The sequence below is a fragment of the Solanum stenotomum genome, chromosome 10 (assembly GCF_019186545.1).
Source record: "Solanum stenotomum isolate F172 chromosome 10, ASM1918654v1, whole genome shotgun sequence".
Taxonomy (NCBI): Eukaryota; Viridiplantae; Streptophyta; class Magnoliopsida; order Solanales; family Solanaceae; genus Solanum; species Solanum stenotomum.
The window spans coordinates 28,845,630-28,866,133 of NC_064291.1; the positions used below are offsets into that span (position 1 = coordinate 28,845,630).

Below are 20,504 nucleotides of genomic sequence, written 5' to 3' on the forward strand. Positions count from 1 at the left end.
CCCCCCCCCCCCCCCCAACCCCGGCTAGCTCCCCCAAAAAAAAAATTAGTTTTTTCAAAAATTATTTTCTACTCTCTAGTAAAAATTAAAGATATTTTCTCAAAAACATTTTTCATTCATAAATCAAACACTAAAAAAACTTTTCCGGAAATTATTTTCTACTCACCAACCAAACATGAGAAAATAAATCAAAAATCTACTTGTTTTCCAGGAAAACATTTTCCTTCGTACCAAACACACCCTCAATAAAAAAAAAATCGAGTGTAAGAAGGAAAATGATACACTCTATTAAACATGAGAAAATTGAATAAATGTGTCAAATAAGTTTTGGTTTTGTTTTTGTAACACTTTGATCAAGAAAGGGTCAAACCCACTTTAAAATGTAATTAAGTTAATTTAGGACCAAATTAATATTTTCAAAGCTTTCTAATCTTTTATAAAATACAAAAAAAAAAAAAAATACTACATTTTTCAACTACTCTAATTCTAACCAAACCATTTAAAAAAAAAAAAAAGTAAAAGAAAATAGGATTCAAAAGTTATAGTTCGTCTTCTTCTGCTCTCCAACATTCTTCTCTTCTTCTTCTTTCTTAGAAATCCGATCATCAACAAATATTCTCATTGTCGTTCCTCCTCATCTCCGCCGTCACTCTTTCTTTCTGAACTGAATGGGAAAGTCATTTTTTAAAAAAGATTTTAGAATTTTCAAACAACACACTTTTGATTCCAAGTTCTTTTCTTGGGTTAATGAACAAGAAATCGTAACATATCAATTTTTTCATTTCACAATGGTATGTCATTACGACGTAAAGAACATATGTCACTGACCGCTAGGAAAATCTATAATACTTTTGCAAGTCCTTCCTCCTAACATTCTTTTCATGCAAATATCATTCACCCGGTGTTTTTCAATATAATCATTGGCCAAACGTGAAGCATATTTAGGTTATAATCGCCCGCCAACAGCAAAACTCTTTGATTTTTTATCAGGATCGTAGAAGCTCTGATATCAATAATTTGAAGAAAAAATATTTTATTTATAAACTCAAAAGCTCTGGAATGTCACTTCAAGTTCTCTCTATTTCTCTATAGATCTTTCTTTTTCTGTATATTTTTGTATATTAAAAAATTGCTAGCAACATCCCTATTTATAATCGTAAAAAACCAAATTAAATTAGGACTAGAAAATTTATTACTATATGAACTAGGCAGGGACAACTACAATTCATTGTGGAAAATAAAGTCTCTGACCTTAGGCCCCCAAATATGGGAGGCCCCATTCTTTAGTTTACTAGTTAGGATTAAACCAAAATAAAATAAAATTAGAACTAGAAATTTCAATTCCAAAAGAATTAATGGATGTAAATTTGATATGACTATTCACTTTTTACCTTTTTAATAAAAAGTAGAATATTGTACTTTTTAAATTTTTTTTGCAAGTTATCATTTCTTTATCTGATTATATATATATATATATATTCTTCTCTCTTCCTCTTTTCTATTCCTTCTATTTTTCTCCTTTCTATTCTTCCATTCTCCCTTTCTCTTATTCAAAGCTTAAAATTTTTTATTTGTTCTATTGATAATTTCAACTTCAAGAGAACATAGTTTATGCATTAAATTTTGTAAAAAAATATTAAGGCAGTCAAATTCTTTTTTGAAAAATAAGTGTTTATAGTTCTTGAAGTTGAAATGCATTAAAGTATTCATTCTAATTTCTACTTTATTTTTGTGTCTTATGTATCTTATATTTTTTATTTGATATTGTAGATAGTGTTTAAAATATTTGTTAGAATTTTAATATGTCAACTACAAAATTTGAATCCAATCATTTTGTTTGCAACAAATTTTAAAGTGACAGAAAAATAAACTACAATCACAAATAAAATATGAAGAAACATGATTTTATTGATAAATCAATGTGCGGGTATATTCCGTTCCTCCCTTGATTCTTCTCTCTTTAGAATTTTCCGTAATTCGAGGGTCGTTAATGGCGTATTTCTCAAACTTGGATGATTTACACTTGATCTCCATAATTCGAGGGACGTTAGTGGCGTATTTCTCGAACTAAGATGATTTAGATTTGATCTCTTTATGAATATTCCATGAATTTGTGGAATATTTGAGATCTTTATGAATATTCCATGAATTTCTGGCAGAATATTCGAGATGCATTTTCAAAAGAATATAGTACTCTTTATATAGGCATGAACTAGGGTTTATGGTTGAGTAGCCTCCAAGACTTCTAATTGAAATTGAACACGCCTTGTAGAGTCTCAACTCGAAATTGAACATGTCTTGTAGAGTCCTCCCCACAAATTTTTAATGTCTAACACATTCAAAACTTGAAAGAAAAAGAAAAATCGATAATTTGATAAAATCTCAAAAAGGTGCTCTTGATAAATTTTTGAAAAATAATATCAAATTAAATTTAAAAAACATAGGGGAATGGTCTTTAGATGAACAAGTCACTTACTTAGTTGAAGTTGAGTCAGGTAATGATATAATTAAAAAAGAAGAAGGAGAGGAAATTAGTTAAAAATCAGACGTAGATTCCTAAGAAAATCAAGAGCTTCTAAATGAATTAAATAATTATACTCCTAAAAACACATAGGATTCTAGTCAATGGAATAATGTTGAATATTAAGAGATCTATTAGTAGAAAGGGACCAATTAAAATTATCAACGCATGTTTTTCAAATGATTTAACTTTTAAAGCACTTTTCTACTACACATTATTTTTAAAAGTTGGCAAATGGAGCAAAACATGAAAGAAGATGGTTAGTTTATTCCAAAGATTTGAATAAAGTATCTTGTTTTTGTTGTAAGCTATTTAATACGCATTTTAATACTAAGAACAATAAATTAGCTAATGAAGGTGGTAGAGATTAAAAAAATATAAGTACTAAGCTTAGAACTCAAGAAACAATCAATGTTCGAGACCAAATTTAGAATTTAGATTGCATAGTAATAAAACAATTGATAAAAATGTTCGAGATCAAATTAATAGAGATAGAGAACATTGAAAAACTGAATAATCAAAAATTATTTTCGTGATAAAAAATTTTGAAAAAAAATAATTTGACATTTAGGGGGAAAATGAAAAATATATCAAGAAAATAATGAAAACTTCTTAAGTCTTATTGAAATGATTGCAGAATTTGATTCAATCATGCAAGAACATATTCGATGAATCAAACATGATGAAATTCATAATCATTATCTTGGACATAATTTACAAAATGAATTAATAAATTTATTGGCAAGTGAAATTAGGGGTGTGTTTGGTATTAAGGAAAATATTTTCTTGGAAAACAAATAGATTTTTGACTTATTTTCTCATGTTTGGTTGATGAATAAAAAATATTTTCTGGAAAAGATTTTTTTAGTATTGGATTTATGAATGAAAAATATTTTTGAAAAAATATCTTTTATTTTAACTAGGGAGTAGAAAATGATTTTTGAACTGAAATAGAAAATATTTTTTAAAAATAAACTTAATTTTTTTGGGGGGAGAGTGGGGTGGTGGGGATGGGGGGAGGGCTGGTAGTGGGGCTGGCCCTGAGGGGGTGGGTGAAAAAATAAAAATTTGAAATTGAAAGTATTTTTAAAAAACAAACTTTAATTTATTTTTATTTTTTTTAGGGGGGGGGGGGGGGGGGGGGGGGGGGGGAAATTTAAAATTTTAAATTGAAAATTTTTTTTAAAAAANTTTTTAGGGGGGGGGGGGTAGGGGCCTGGCGGGAGGGGCGGGTCGGGGTGAGGGTGGGGTTAAAAATAAAAAAGTTGAAGTTGAAAAATATTTTTTAAAATAAGTTTTAAATTTATTCTTTCAACAAAAAGAATTATTTTTTGAACAAAAAAATTGTAATTTGAAGTTGGGGGAAAGTTTTGGAAAATGTTTACCTTAATTTTTGAAGGGAAGTCATTTTTCTTAAATTTGAGGAAAATGAGTTGATTTGGAAAACATACCAAACACACCCTAAGAATAAAATTATTTAAGAAGTTATAAAAAAAAAATATTTTGCTATCATACCTGATTGCACGTTTGATACAAGTTATTAAGACCAATTATCTAATATGGAGGGTAGATATTTCGGCAACTCCAATAAATATAATCGAATATTTTTTGAGTTCTTAAAAGTGGATGATCAAGTGAAAAAGGCCTTTTGAAGTTAGTTTAGATGAAATAAAATGTGTTGGACTTGATATTATAATTTAATGAGACAAGAATACGATAACAGATCTAATATGAATGTAAAACACCAATGAATGCAAAAAACACTTCCTGACATAGATCCTAGATCATTTTATACACCATGTTGTGACAATCCGCCATGTCATCATGTCACATAAACACCACGTAAGTGCAACATGGCACAAAATTGCCCATGTGGATGACTTACGTAGGAGAAAGACTTGTCCTTGTGGATGATTCTAGAGAAAAAGAAAGATTTCTTATGGAAGTTCCTAGAGATTTTAGGATATGCATGGAAGGTACTTGGAATTTTCTTGCATTGTAGAAGATTCTAGAGAGAAGACTATTTTATAAATATCTAGGGATTGATGTAACAATTATTATTTACACTTTAGCCCCTAAGTTAATAGTATAAATAGAGGGGCATTCATTTGTTAGATCATCAAGCAAAAATCAACAAAGTTCTCTACAACACAATCTTTCCAAGCAATCCTCTTGTGTTCTTTCTTCCATTCTCTTAGCGATTCCTAGAATCTTAGGCTGACTTGGCATAGCAAGATCGTGAGCAAGTGGTGCAAGAACGTGAGCAAATTGTCAAGTATCGCACGTGTGCTTAGTAGAAGACTAAGGACGTGACAACATGGTATCAAAGCAATATTACAACTAAGGGAATGACAAACGATGGAGAAATCAACATTGCTAACACTCAAGTCAACGTCACCTAGGATGCTGCCGGCAAGAAGGGTTATGGCAAAAAGAGGAATGCCGCCAACAAGAACCAGGAGGTGCCACTCGAAGTTGAGCTAAATGAAGGGATTACATCCCAAGAACCTTCTACCACTGAAGCAATCGAGGATGACGTGAAGGTCCTACTCGAGGACATCTCACTCAGTAAAGAGTGGATCACAAAGGTTAATGTGGGGATGGATGCCGTCGAGATATCTGGATAATACTTGGGGAAAGTAGAAGGCACTCTAGGCATTTTGAGGGGCATACTCTTGAAGAGATGGAAAGCATCCGAAGCGACTTGAATGGGCGTACGCAAACTGAGATAGAGATGAGGCACAACATCTCTAACTTAGAGTGCAAGCTCATAGATGCATTGAGTACTATTGATGCCATGAAGGCAAAGATAGATGCAATCGAAGAGCAGGTCAACGTTGGAGGGACTGAGACCGCTAGGAATGTTGTCGTGACGAGGGAGGCTAAAATGAGGCTCCCAAGCAACCAGTGTTCAAAGGAGTTCGTGATGCACAAGTAGTAGAGAACTTTCTTTGGCATTTGTAGAACTATTCCCGACATGGAAATGTAAGAGACGACGATGTCAAGATCAACACTGCATTGTTATACTTGATATGCTATGGTGGAGACACAAATCGACTGATATTGAGAGAGGTTTGTGCACTATTAGCACATGGGATCAGTTCAAGGTCGAGTTCAAGCGGCAATTCTTCCCAAATAATGGCGTGTATAAGGTAAGAAGAAAACTTAGGGAGTTGAAGCACACATGGAGCATTCGGGACTACGTCAAGGAGTTCACGACCCTTACACTTCAAATTCCCAACTTTACCAATGATAGCTTGTTGTTCCACTTAATGAACAAGTTGCGGAATTGGACTAAGCAGGAATTGCAACACCAACGAGTCACTGATATCGATCAAGCCACAGTGGAAGCTAAGTCTTTAATAGATTTCAGGAATAAGAAGTATGACAAAGACAGAGGCAATAAGTCGAAGATGACATTATTGAGGGTGGAGAAGATTGTGGAAAACTAAGGAAGTACATCAACAACACCATAAGACTCTGGATAACCACAAGTTTGATAATAAGAAGTCAATTGGTCGTCAGAGCTATACGGAAAATAAAGCACAGTCCGAGAAAAAAGGTTGCTACATATGTAGGGGGCCACACAACTTCAAAGAATGTCCCGACTTGAGGAGTCTTAGCGCTATGGTGTGTGAACAGAAGTAGCAAGCGCAAGGAGAGAGTTCGATCACAACTCAACTAGGAGTGATTGAACTATGTGGAGCCATCACAAAGTCAACTAACCAAGTTAACGACAATAGAAAATAGTATGTGGATCTCATCATAAATAATAAGCCCACTAGTGCACAGGTTAACACTGGAGCAACTCATAATTTTATGACTGAGGCTGCGGCCAAGAGACTAGAGTTGAAGTATGCTCCAAACTCTCGCATCAAAATCGTCAATGTTGATCCTCAAAATGCTCATGGTGTTGCCAATGGTGTTTGTATCAAATTGGGCAATTGAAAAGGTATGACAAACTTTATCATTACAAAGATGGATATCTTTGACATTATTCTAGGGCAATATTTCTTCACACATTGTCATACCTTAATTGACCCCTATCTCTATTGTCTCTGGGTCATGAAACGAGAATGGACATGTATGGTGCCTACAATAACTATACCATACAAGTAGAATCAAGCACAACTTTTAGCTATACAACTTGTGAAGGGGATCAAGAAGGAGGGTCCGATGTTCTTGGACACCACTACTAGTTTTAAGGGAGACGAAGACAAAAAGTTATTTTTGTGTTCCACAACAATTAGAAAGGAAAATCATTGGAAGAATCCTCGGAAGAAGCTACACGAGAACGGTATGAGGACTTGTGGGTATTCAAAAATAAGATTCAAAAGTTTATGTAGAAGTAATGTGATGTGGTCGTCGCAACATCGGGTGGGGGAGAGTGTGATGACCCGTCATGTTGTCATGCCACATAAACATCACGTAAGTGCCACATGATACAAAGTTGCCCACGTGGATGACTTACATAGGAGAAAAACTTGTCCTTGTGAATGATTCTAGAGAAATAGAGAGATTTCTTATGGAAGTTCGTAGAGTATTTAGGATTTGCATGGAAGGTAAAATTACAATCAAAAGATAAGCATATTGATGTCGCTATTGATCAATTAAATGGTCTAGGTTTTTTTTAAACATATGGAGAAGAAGGATTTACAACTGCTATGATTTCAGCTAAGAAAATTGCATTAGAGATGAATTTATAACCTGAATTTCGTAAGAAATGTGTAATTTACATAAAGAAACAATTTGATGAGAATGTTGATATTGAAATCACAGAACCACTTAAAGAATCTTTTAGAGTTGATTACTTCTTATACATAGTAGATCAAGCCATCTTTTCACATCAAAATAGATTTGAACAATTTGAAACATATGAAAATATTTTTGATTTTCTATTTAGTGGGAAAATTTGAGATCATTAGATGACGAGAATTTAAAAAAAATATTGTCTTAATCTTGAATGTTCCTTAAAACGTAATATTCACTTCGATAATGACGGTTTAAACTTATTTTCTGAATTAAAAGTGTTAAGAAAAAATCATAAAAGTAGAAGATAATACTCTAATCGAAATACTCAATCAAATAAAAAAGTTTGATTCTTTTTCAAATGTTTATTGCTTATAGAATAATGTTAACAATTCCTGTAACAGTCGCCTTAGTCGAAAGAAGTTTTTCAAAATTAAAAATTAAGGCCTATCGTTTAATTTGGCCTTAGGCCACCAATGGATTTGAGTCACCTCTGGAATTTGGACAAACAAATTTTAACAAAATATTAATTAAATAAATATTAATTAACAAATCCTAAATAACATAGGATTTCTACTCCAACAGTATTATTTCAATTTTCAAATACCATTTTTTTTACTTTAAAAGTACTTTCAAATACTGACAATCTTCATTGTGGGAGGGGCCAAAATTTCTATTTTTTCTTACGTAAAGATCAAAAGGGAGTAACTCTTTCTAGAAAAAGAAAATTCAAATCTTTTTTTCATCCAAAAAAACAGAAAAAGATGAAAAGTGAAGACCTTGAAAATCCATCACCTAAGATTGTTTTCTTTGATTCTTCAAAAGGTTCTAATGGTAGTTGATCTTTTTGCCATCATATTTAAGTAATGTATTGGTAATATTTGAAAAACGATACTGCAATTACTAAGATATAGACATAATTACAATTTTATTCTAATTAAAAATATTATAAAAAGATAATCAAATAATAATTTGAGAAAAATAGTAAATAACAGTTTCATTTATTGTAGAATTTTTTAATGAATGCAAAAGGTTCAATCAACATTTCTAAGAGTCTTCATGTTTTTGAAATCGTATAGATAGATAACAATAATAAATATATGTATATCCACCAGTTTGATCTAATCTCTTTCAAGTGAAATACTAAACCAAATCAAACTAAACTGCCCTAGAACAAATAGGATGAGAAAGGTGTGCTAGAAAGGAGTATTTCAAATAAATACTTGTATATATGTATTTATATTCTTCGTCTATGAATGAACATACCATTTTCTAATTTTAACAACACCAATCTTACAAATTCAATGCTGATTCACTCTTATCTTGAGCTTGCGTAAAAAAATGAATGCAAATCACAAAGACCCTACTTTGTGATGAAGAATAACCAAAACCACAAAAACAAATGAGTAATACAAAAAAACCTTCACAAACCAATCTCTTCAAAATCCAACACACTCAGCTCTTTGCTCCTAAAGCAAAAATCTGATCATGAACAAATAATCAACCAAAAAACAAACCTGCAGAGAACATGAGAAAATTGAGTTAGTAAGTAGATTAAGCATTTCAGGCTGGAAGAGGTTTACAGTGAAAATGTATATGAATATCTTATACATAGAGGATACTTTCGAATGGGCCCTTTACAAATAAAATCAAAGTAAATAACAATCCACCTCCAGAAATGAAATAACAAGGAAAAGATGTTTCTAAAGTTGCACACAAATTATTTTGTGGTTGAAATCAAGGTCAGATGTTACACAAGCTAAAAGGAACAAAATGTGAACCATATGCAGCTGTAGAAGAGCAGAAGGTAACAATACTGATGTCAATATTATAATGAAAGCAACCAAATAAGGTTCTGCATAGTTTCTGATGACTTTGCCACCAAATCTTGATTCTATTCACATAGAGCAAATGCACATCCTGATATGTGCATAATTACACTTCTGAATGCAAGCTATACATCCTCACTAGTCACATATGTGCATAATTACACTTCTGAATGCAAGCTATACATCCTCACTAGTCACTTGAATAGCAGGGGGGAAAGTTTACGTGTACATGGATTATGCAACAAGCCAATCTAATTGACAGATAATTGGGCCTAAGAGACTATACTGCATTATATTAGCTACAACTCTTCTATATGAGATTATCTTTCCACAACAAAAATGTAAAAAAGCAAGTTATTTTCTCTTCCTTCACCTCCAAATGGAGTAATGGACTGAGGTTTCTCCTAAAGTCTTACCCCAAAACCCCCAGCTATTTTGTTTTGCAGAGGGGATGAAGTAGTAAACCATGTAGTTTTCTGTTTCTCGACAGAACAACAATAAGGTTTATTTCAAAAAGACGAGAAAAGTACAATCCAAAGTAGATATGACAGTTCTTCCCATCTATTCTAGCCTTGCTGAGCAGAGTTTCCTGATACCTGCTGTAGGTGGGAGGTGATAGGTATCCCGTGGAATTAGTTGAGGTGCACGCAAGCTGACCCGAACACCACAGTTACCAAAAATATTCAGATATAACAGACGCTAGCTGACAAATGTTTTGGTGAGGTTCTAACCACCCAAAACACGAGTTGCAAGACTTCCAACGAACAGTCATATGATATAGAAAAAGCAATTTTACATGGTTTGACATCTGTAAAAAAAAAAAGATTTTAGACCTAACTCAACCCCAAAAACCAGTTCATGAGGGGAGGATAATCCAGGCCATATAAGGAGACCACATTCCTTAGCCGATGTGGGATACTTAAGTCAACACCTCTCCTCATGCCCAGGTTTGGACATTAGAAGCGCGACAATTTAATATTAAGAGACCAAATGATAAATCTTATGAATTGGGATGGACTTGACTCTGATACCATGATAAATGGATCATGGGTCTAACTCAACCTCAAAAGCTAGCTCTGAGAGGAGGGTTGTCCAAGTGATATAAAGAGACCAAATCCCCCATGCCTTAACCGATGTGGGAGACTCAACAGCATCTTCAAGATAGCTCAGCTTGAGGATTAAGAAAAAGATAACCTAGACCAAAGACAATATAAATTCCTAATTTACTGGTTTAGCACTCATTTGCAGGCTACTCCAAAAACCTCTTCACTTAGCCCCCGTCTGCTACTTCAACCACACAACTGAAAATATAATAAGATTTATCATTTGGTCCACATGTAGTGAAGTCATCAGGAGAAAATGCTTGGATCTTCATAGGCTGTGATCTTTAGATTATTATTTTTGGAGGGTGTTTGGATTATGTTGAGTCATGTCAATGGATATTAAGAGCTTGTTGAGCTGTGACAAGGACCAGAGAGTATACAGAACTCTGAAGATGCTCTGAAAGACTATTACATTATGCATTCTATGGACTGTTTGGCTAGATATAAGCAAAAAATGCTCTAAGGTGAAAAAAATTCATGTTCCATAAGTAATGCAGTTAACAAAATTTATACTTTGTGCACCAAAGGGTGTGGTCTAGTGGTCAATGGACAGCGTTGAGAACCATTTAGAAGCTCATTACCACCTAAATGTGTACAAACGCTTGTTTGTGACCAGGATAAGCTTAGAGAAGAGACTAATCCTATTCGTGCTAAAGAAAACTTGGGAGTATCATGAGCAATTTGAAATTGGTAAGGTTTTGTATCACTTTTTTGTGTGCTTTAGTGCAAAATAAAATACATGTTTATGTTGTATGAAGTATTTGATTAAATTACTTTAGAGATGGCAACGAATGGAAGAGAATCTTGCATTGTTGATGTAGGATTGCAATTTGCTACTAGTGGTGAGTTCAATACTTTATTTGTTTGGTAATATCCTTTCGTACTTTGTAATTTTATTCTTTCATCTTGAAAGCTATATTATAACATCTGGTTTTATCTTACTTTTTATTAGGTTCAAGTCCATGCCTCCTAAAGTTCGGTCACTGATTTGGGAACATTTTATCGTGGTTCAAGACAATGAAGAAAGGCAGAAAGCAAGGTGCTTGACATGTGGTGTGATAATTATCATCCAAGAACTAATGGGACAAGTAATTTAATGAATCACATCAAGAGATGTCTTGAGCATCGTATCTATCAAGAAAGGCTGATCCGTAATAACCCTATGTATTGAATTTGGTGAATTTTAGACTTAATTTGTGATTGCTTGTGTTTGATGATGGATTTATATTTGTATTTGGTTGTTGCTAGTTTATCCCTTAGCGAAAGGCAGTTGTTAGTTGTTTGGCTGCTGCTTGATTTGCCTTAGTGACTAGCGAGGCTGCATTTTCATTTTAAGACATGGTGTTCACTTTGGCTGACTTTTGTGCTTGCAAATTTAAGCTGCTGCAGACCTGCAGTGCTGCTGAATTTTAAGTTACTGTGGTGCTGTTAGTTGTTTGGCTGGTGCGTTTGCTGAATTTTAAGCTGGCTGTTGCTAAATTTAAGCTGTTGTTTGCCTTGAGCAATTAGAATTTTTTTTTTTTTTTTTTATAATTAGTAGTTTAGTACTGTTGTATTCTTCAGCATTAAGGAATGTTGGCCACCTCCAAAAAAATTACAGGGTAGTAAGGTTAGACTCTAAGCTTTACAGAGAGAATAAAAACACTAAACAGTTCCATTTCACATCATGTATGGACCTGATCTTGTCTTCAAAACATCTCCCATTTCTTTCTTTCCATACTGTCCCCGCCATATATATTAAAGGAATTATCCTCCACCAGTTTTTCTGACTCTTGCTACCCCCTCTTTTCATCCAGCAGCTCATCAAGTCAGCAGTATACTCAGGCATTGTCCACTCAGTATTTGTGAGGCTGAGAAATAGGTTCCACAATTGTGAAGTAAACATTAAATGTAAAAAAAGATGGTTGTTTGTCTCCCCAAGTCTCATTGCACAAAAAACATATTGTTACTACTATTCTCCCCTTCTTTTGTAGAACCTCATGTGTCAACCATGCTCTCTTCACCACAAGCCAAGTGAAGCATTTAACATTGACGGGAGCCATGCTCTTCCAGATGCTTGAGCACTCACCTTGCTCACACTATTGTCCCTCTTGTACATTTTTCACAGAGAAAATGTCATCCTTTGAAAGATGCCATCTCAGTGTATCAGATTGCATTGTGGTGCCAGCGAAATTCTCCACTTCACACAAAAAGGTTGCCACCCTATCATGCCCTTTCCTTGTTGCCTTTCCATAGGAAATCTCTCCTCAATTTGTTTAGCTTCTTAATCACAATTGCAGGTATAGGAAATAGAGACATCACATAGGTGGGAAGCGAGTCCAACACTGTGTTGATTACTGTGACCCTTCCTCCTAGTGAAAGATACTGAGCTTTCCACTGAGCCAACTTCTTGTTAGCTTTCTCTATAATGCTATCCCAAATCTCCACATCCTTATGTTTTTCTGCCTAAAGGCATCCCTAGGTATACTCTGTGGGCAGATTACCTACACCACACCCAAGAATGATAGCAAGGGTCTGGATGTTTGGCACTTCCATTAGCTGTTTCATTTAAATAAATACCGAGGAACCGAATTAGTTTGGTACGGTATTTGGTACACACTATTGAAAACCCGAAAACTAAAATACCAAACCGAAGTTCGAAAGAACTGAATACCGAATGCTCACCCTAGTCTGATTCTATGTTGAGACCTGTTCAAAATGACAGCTAGATAAACATTTTGACTGGTAAATGAAATGACTGCATTACAAATCCTCAGCCAGGCAAGAACAGTCACTCAAAAGACTTTTGATAACAATCATGATAACTAGTTTTAATTAGGTGATTATATTTTTATAATTGTGGTGTCAGACCCAGCTTGCATGCACCTTTGATAATTCCACAAGATATGGTACCAGGTAACTTTGTCCACCAAGTCTAGGACATATATGAAAAAGAATCATCACTTGTTTTTGTCTCTATTGGAATTTGGACCTGAGACCTCATGGGTCTAAGCCCACTTCATTTACCACTAAGTCACATCCTTGGATGCTAGGTGATAAATATTTTAATTAAGACAGAAAAACTTTGCCATAAAATGACATTCTACTGCAATTAATATGCATCTCTGAAATATTCTGTTCTCTTTATCTTCCCTACAATTTGAATATACTTATGTTTTCTGCATAATAAATTTAAGGATGAATGCATAGAGAGCAACATAACATACCACAACTGCAATGTGCTTCAACTTCCTCTCACAAAATTTAGCAATACTAGAATGCAAAAGATGAACTTATTGTAAAAAACCAAGAAAATGGAAAAGCAGACTGACCCATCGACTTGGCAACATACAGCCACACAAAATTGAGAGGTAATGACAGATATCCTTTGCTCCCATGTAATGATCAATCACAGATATTGTAACTCAAAGGTTTTCCAATACAGTGTGGAGATTTGAAACACGGCGACGGAATAATGGTTCTAGCCTGAAAGCTGGCACCCCAGTCTGCCACCTATTAGTATCATACATCTCTTTCCATGCCTGCACTATCTCATCGACCTTAAAACCTGGAAAGGAACAGGTGCAAGATGGCAAGGAAATATATCACTTAATTCAGCATAAAATGTATGTAAAATAGAAAGAAAAAAATTTGTTCATATTTTACCTTCAAGAGCAGTTTCATTGGAACAGTGGTTCTTTATCATAACCGCAATATCAATTTGAGATGCTCCAGCTAGCTCAAACTTTTCCATTGCAACCTCCAAACATTCTTCCCAAGTTGGTAGTCCCAGCTTAAATTCCACCACGGAACGTTCGTAGAGCATGGTACCCCATAAGAGGTAAATCTGAGATCTCATGTTTGCAGCTTGCTCCTCAGATTCTTCGGCTGGTTTATCTTTAAGTAGACCATCCAATCCCATTTTCTGCAATAGAGCTTTATATTCATCATTTTTGGAGAGTCCATTAAGACGTTGTTCTTCCATCTCCTCCCACATTTCTGTTCCTCTTTCCATGCTATCCTCAGCCTTGTTATACAGCTCCAAGATCTCTGCACAAGTCCCCGTCTCTAACTCAACTTTGCTTCCAATCAAATAGTACCAGGAGAGTTTTGCGTGTTCAAACTGCTGCTGACCAAGTGCAAGAAGGCCTTCATAGAAATCAGGCTTGAGCCTAAGAGCCTCTCCATACCTACTTCCTGCCATTTCATATTCTTTTTCAGCCCAGTCATATGCAGATTTAACCTGTTTCAACAGAGATTCCCGAGAGCCATCTTCAGTAAAGTATACACGCTTCCTTGCTCTGGACATATGAACATTTCCCCAATTAAACAAAGACAAAGCTGCCATCTCTTGGAACTTAGCTGCAGCAATTCCAAAAAGCTCTTGTGATTCTTCACCTGTAACAGTGTCCTCCATAGTTTCACAGTAGAGTTTCATACCTATCTCATGAAGATCCAGATATGGGTCGCAATCAAAGCCAACATGATTTTTGAACAGCCGTGCAAATTGGATGATCCAGTCTTCAACACAAGTTGTCCCTTTATTCAGTTGCCTTTCTTTCTCCAGATGCCCATCATCTGTGACTATAGTTGATTTGTAACTGCTGGAATTCATATCCTCTTCACCACTCATTCCCTCATATACAGGTTCTTTATCTGGCGTAACTTGTACAACGTAGAGTCTTAAAGAAGTCTGAGAAGCAGCAGATGATTCAACCAACCTAAGCTCATCAGTGGTGGTTATAGTAACCAAGTCACCTTCTTGATCCCTATACTTGATTAATGCACCCTTCAAGTTTGGGAATCGATCGAGAACAATGTCCCTCACAAGTCTAATACTGCAATCCACTGGTAACTGTGCCCATCTAATATCCTCCTCGAATACTAATTTGACTGTTCTTGTCACTATCTTTTCTTCCTTAACACTTCTTTTCTCCTCCACAACCACCTTGTTTTCCTCAACCTTCCTTCTGTCAAATTTGTTACTCTTCTTTTTAGATTTTACAACCTTAGTAGAAACCGGAGGCTCAACAACAACTTCCAATTCTTCAATTTTTACACCTTTCTGTTCCAACGCCCCTGCAATATCAAGCGCAGTCAAATTATTGGGTTCAATACTCAAAACAAGGTTAACATCCCTTAAAGCCAATTCAAGCCTATTCAATGATTGATAACACTTTGCTCTCTTCAACAAAGCTTTAGTATACTTCGGAGCAACTTGAAGTGCCAAGTTACATTCAGTTATTGCTCTTGGGTAATCACCAAGACCAATTTGCATATAACAAGCAGCCATATTAGTATGCAAATACGCAACATCAATATGATTAGGCGGAAGCAAATTAAGAGCCTTCTCATACTTCAACATAGACCCCTCATGATCATGCTTCTGAAAAAGCTTGTTCCCTTCTTCCTTCAATTCTTGAGACATAGTGATGAATACAGCAGTATCTTCATCAAATGCTTTAGAAGTGCCATGTTTGACATTTGCAGATATGACTTGAGTTTTCTTCTTCCCAGTAGGCTTCCCCATAGCAGCAAATCAATAAGAAAGCAAAAAAGATGTTGAAAAAGCAGTGAAGGATTGAGGAAAGTTCGGATTTGGAAAGAAAGAAAGAGAGAGGGAAAGAAAACGGCGGATGAAGAGAATGATAATGTATAAAGTTGGTTTCCCTTTCAGTAGGAATAGGGTTTACTTCCATAACTGCGTCAACGCTCATTTTCAACTACAGCGTCCTCACTTACCCATTTTCATCTTTTATCTCTCTCCATATATATACCTTCCTTCATAACGCTACTTGCACAATTCAATTACCCATCTCGACTACCGACATCTCATTACAGGTGGATATGGTACGGTAGATATGAGATTTATATATAATTAAAAAATTATATACCGTAATTTGGTTGTTATGATATTTGAAAAGAATGCAAAAATTAAATCAAAAAAATGTTATTGAGTTGGTACTATTAAGTTAATGAACGAGTAAATATTTTAAAAGGTCACTTAACTTTGAAAAATTATGTGCAAAGTCATTCAAATTTATTTTATATCAACAGCTGAATGACTTTTCTACATAATTTCTTAAAGTCCTTTTGAGATATTTACTCGTTAATGAATAAATGGATTTTTTTTAAAAAAAAATTGGGTTATTGGTTTGATATTGATTTTTGGGGAAAGGGTCGAAAATTCCCTTAAACTATGTGAAAAGAACAAAAATGTCCTCCGTTTATAATTTGGCTAAAGAATGTCCTTACCGTCAATACTTTGGTTCAAAAATGCCCTTAAACTATGCGAAAGGAACAAAAATGTCATCCGTTTGTAGTTTGGTTCAAAAATACCCTTGTCGTCAATATTTTGATCCAAAAATGCTCTTATTGTTATTTAATGGGTCAAAACCCATTCTTTTTCTAATAATATTTTTTAAATTAGCAAATGTTTATCTTACTTCAATTCAGAAAAAAAATGAAAATATTTCTTATTTTATTATCATTATTTTTTATCGTTATATAAATATAAATTAATGATGGATTGACTATGCTTATATTTATAACATATATTATCTATCGAAATGGTACATGAAATTATTATATTTTAATTGATAAAAGAGAAAAGACATAAAGGCACCACTGAAGTTGTCTCGAATTTTCAAAAAGACACCTTAACTTTGTAACTGTCCAATTACCTCACTGAACAATTTTGAACTGATATTATTATATTATTTTTTGATCAACCCCCGACTTTAAGAAGCAAGTGTTATCACACACCAATCATTACATGACACATGTTAATTTATATATATATATATATATATATATATATATATATTTCATTTTAAGTTTTTTCTTTATTTTTGCTTCTTTCTCTCTCTCTTACTTTTTGACTTATTTTAATTTTGATTTCATCTTGAATTCCACTTCGTCTTCAATCATACTATTTTCTAGACTTTATTGAATTATTGATAACAAAACTAATTATTTTTCTAAGAAAATTTAAAATTTTGAAGGTATCATCAATTACTCCTTTTCATATAACTTCAAAATTAGAAATCATAATTTTAAAAGAATCAATGAATTCCCCAAATATTGAAAGAACTTGATTGAAATCAGATTAAAAAAAAAAACTATATGATACCTTCTAATCATCTTGAAATCTAATGAGTTTATCTTTTTTTTAAAAAAATAATCTCTAATGGGTTTATCAAATTGTTCGAAAGGTAAGAAAATATTTGGATAAAGTTTTAAAATTAAAGAGAAAAACTAATAGTAGTAAAAAAAGGAAGGTGAAGTTGTGGTAAAAATGGTGAGTGGTGACATTGAAAGTGAGAAGGTTCAATGGAGATGACAATGAATTTTTGAAGAAGAAAGAAAGAGAAAAAATAATAAGGAAAAAAGTTAAATTAATAAGAAAATATATTTTATAATGATATACTTGTAAAATAAAATTATATTAGTTATTTTAGGTTGCTCACTCTCTTTGAGAGAGTGCACACACTCTTTATGTCAGGTGGACAAAAAATGATGTGATAATATCAGTTCAAGATTGTTTAGTGTGGTAATAGGACGCCCCATAGTTAAGGTGTCTTCTTGAAAATTCGGGACAAGTTCAAGTGTTACTTTATGCCTTTTCTCTTGATAAAATGAGATTAAGAGGGAAAAAAATATTTCCTACATTTTTATTTGTTAAAGTGATTTTAGAAGAAAGAAACAAAATAATGTTCTTTAATAATATTTTAATTAGGAAGAAGATGTGTTTAAAAAGAAAAAATAATATATTTATTCGGAAAAGGGCATTTTTGACCCATTTTGTAACTATAGAGGCATTTCTGGACCAAAATATTGACTGCAAGGGCATTTTTGAACCAAAGTATTGACGGTAAGGACATATTTGAGCCAAACTATAAACGGAGGACATTTTTGTTCCTTTAACATAGTTTAAGGGCATTCTTTACCCTTTTCCCTTGATTTTTTAATATTAGGTTTCTGGATAAACTGATAACCCATTAAGACAATAGTCGTTTACTAAAATATCAATATTAACACTTTATTAGTTACTATATTTGCCCTTTAACCTTCAATTCACATATTATCTGTGTTGCTCTTGAACAATTCTTTATATGTTAGTTATTATTATTTCTATTTTATGAGCATTCTGTAAAGTTACATTATTGTTTTGTCGCGTCAAATTATTGGAGAAGTCATATAATTATTTTATGAGCATTTTCTTATTGGCTAAACAATACTATTAAGGATTAAAAATCGATAAAAATATCTTATTGATTTGGTTATTGGTTTAGCGTACTTAAAAATAAAAAATTGATCAACCGAACTGATCAATGCACACCTCTAATTTGATATGCATTTAAAAAAAAAGTATTTAGTATGATATTTGGTATTTATAAAAATATATATTGAATATCATACCGAAATATAAATTTACATATAAAATTCATATATATAATATATATATATATATATATATATATTAGCAAATAAATAAAATAGTAATGTAACACCTTTGGTAATTTGAAGTTGGATTGGAAAGGAAAAATTTGCATTTTGGCACTGAGGCAGTAGGTCTACGAGTCCTACCTACGGACCGTAGGAAAGCACTAGTAGGGCCTGGTGAATTTCCCGAGAATGTTCAGTCTTTGATGTTTGACTTACGAATGAATAAGACTAATTGTAGGGTTTCTATGGCGCATAAGGAGGTATCCGTAGAAGTGATCCAAACTTAGTGAAATTTTGGTCTTAAACTTGAGGTCTACGAACCGTAGAATGGTCGACGGTCTGTAGGAATGACTCATAGGAATTGTTCAGAATGTTGAGCCCAGTAATAGGTTCCACGGTTGACCAAGACTGTTCGTAGAAAGTCCTAGGAACCGTAGATCAAAGCCGTAGACCTTGTCCAACAGTTTTTAATTTAGGATGTTTTGGTCTTTTCCTACCCAATTAATCCCTAAACTACGCCATTTTGTCCCTATAACTACCCTATAAATGTTTTTACTCCTAAGACTAAGCCTAAATTCTCCCATCCACTCAAACTCTTAAACTCCCTCAAGTCTTCTTCTCCAAATTCTCTCAAGAGCTCTCAAGGTGGAAGTTAGGGTTTCAAGCTTCAATGTCTCATTCTCCTTTCATTCTTAGGGCTTTAATTATCAAGATATGTGGGAATTCATCGATAGATCTCTTTCATCCATTGGGTCCTAAAAGAATCTCAATCTCCTAAATTGATTTTACTCAATTCCATTAGGGTTTTATGCAAATCTCTATGAGTTCTATTTATTATGATTAAATTGTTTATATTCAATCTTATTATGCATCATTTGATTAAATTACATGATTTTCAATTGTTTTCATATGGCCTCATGCTTATGACTACTTTATGAACATGAATTATGAACAATGTTTATGAACTTATGAATTATGGTCATGAATTATGAACAATGTTTATGAACTTATGAATTATGGTCATGAATTTGATTAAGGATTTATGCATGGTTTATGAAAAGAATGATTTATGACTAAAGGATACTTTTAAGTTAAGTGCCAAAGTTTTGTGAAAGGCTTTCTCACAATTGAAAGGAATCATCATTTAGATACTTAGAAAGGTAAGTGTCTATTATGAAAGTTTTATGAAATCATGATTTGAAAGGAGCTACTCTATGATGACTTATGATTGGATTGGTAGTCTTTAAATATTGTCTTTTCAAGTTTTATGATATGATTATTTTTATTCTGTTGGAATTTTACTTAGCACCGAGAGGACTTTGAGATGGAGGTTTTACTGTTAGTAGAGATTTTGTCTTTAGTAGCAATCTCTTTATCCCAAACTACATGCCCTCGTAGAATTGGTTGACTTAGATAGTGGATCCACCTAAGCTATTTGATATGGTCCTTACATTGGCAAGTAGGACAACCTCTTTTCGGTGTGGGGAAGACACCAGATTTCATGTTATAGCTCACATGGTCTATATCGGTTAAATGGTAAATATCCCACAAATGAACTATGTATTTTTCAAAAGTTTTATAAAAGTTTTCCTTATGATTTCAAGTATGCATTGACCTTGTTTATGCTTCATGGTTTATCATTAAAGACTCTTACTACGTTTTACTTAGTCATGCATATCATGTTTTAAGTTCCTCATATTATCATGTCTATGCTTTATGCAGTTCTCTGTACTTAGTACATTCATTATACTAATGCATATGTGTGCTTATATTGAATATAGGGTTCGATGCTCTACCTTCCGGACATGCTTAGATCGGGATTGCCAGCTTTGATTGCTTGGATTTGTGACTTCTCATGATTTGAGGGTAAAACCA

At 33.6% G+C, this 20,504-nt stretch overlaps 1 protein-coding gene across 1 annotated transcript; it reads right to left on the bottom strand.

Annotated features, from left to right (window-relative positions):
- Positions 1 to 8,478: 8,478 nt before the first annotated feature.
- Positions 8,479 to 15,905, bottom strand: LOC125843243 (protein PHOX1-like). The gene is made up of 3 exons (XM_049522453.1): positions 13,848 to 15,905; positions 13,514 to 13,749; positions 8,479 to 8,787 (listed from the first exon to the last, which is right to left on the bottom strand). The coding sequence occupies exons 1-2, from the start codon at positions 15,709 to 15,711 to the stop codon at positions 13,607 to 13,609; spliced, it is 2,007 nt and encodes a 668-aa protein (XP_049378410.1). The 5' UTR covers positions 15,712 to 15,905; the 3' UTR covers positions 8,479 to 8,787; positions 13,514 to 13,606.
- Between the last annotated feature and the right edge of the window lie 4,599 nt (positions 15,906 to 20,504).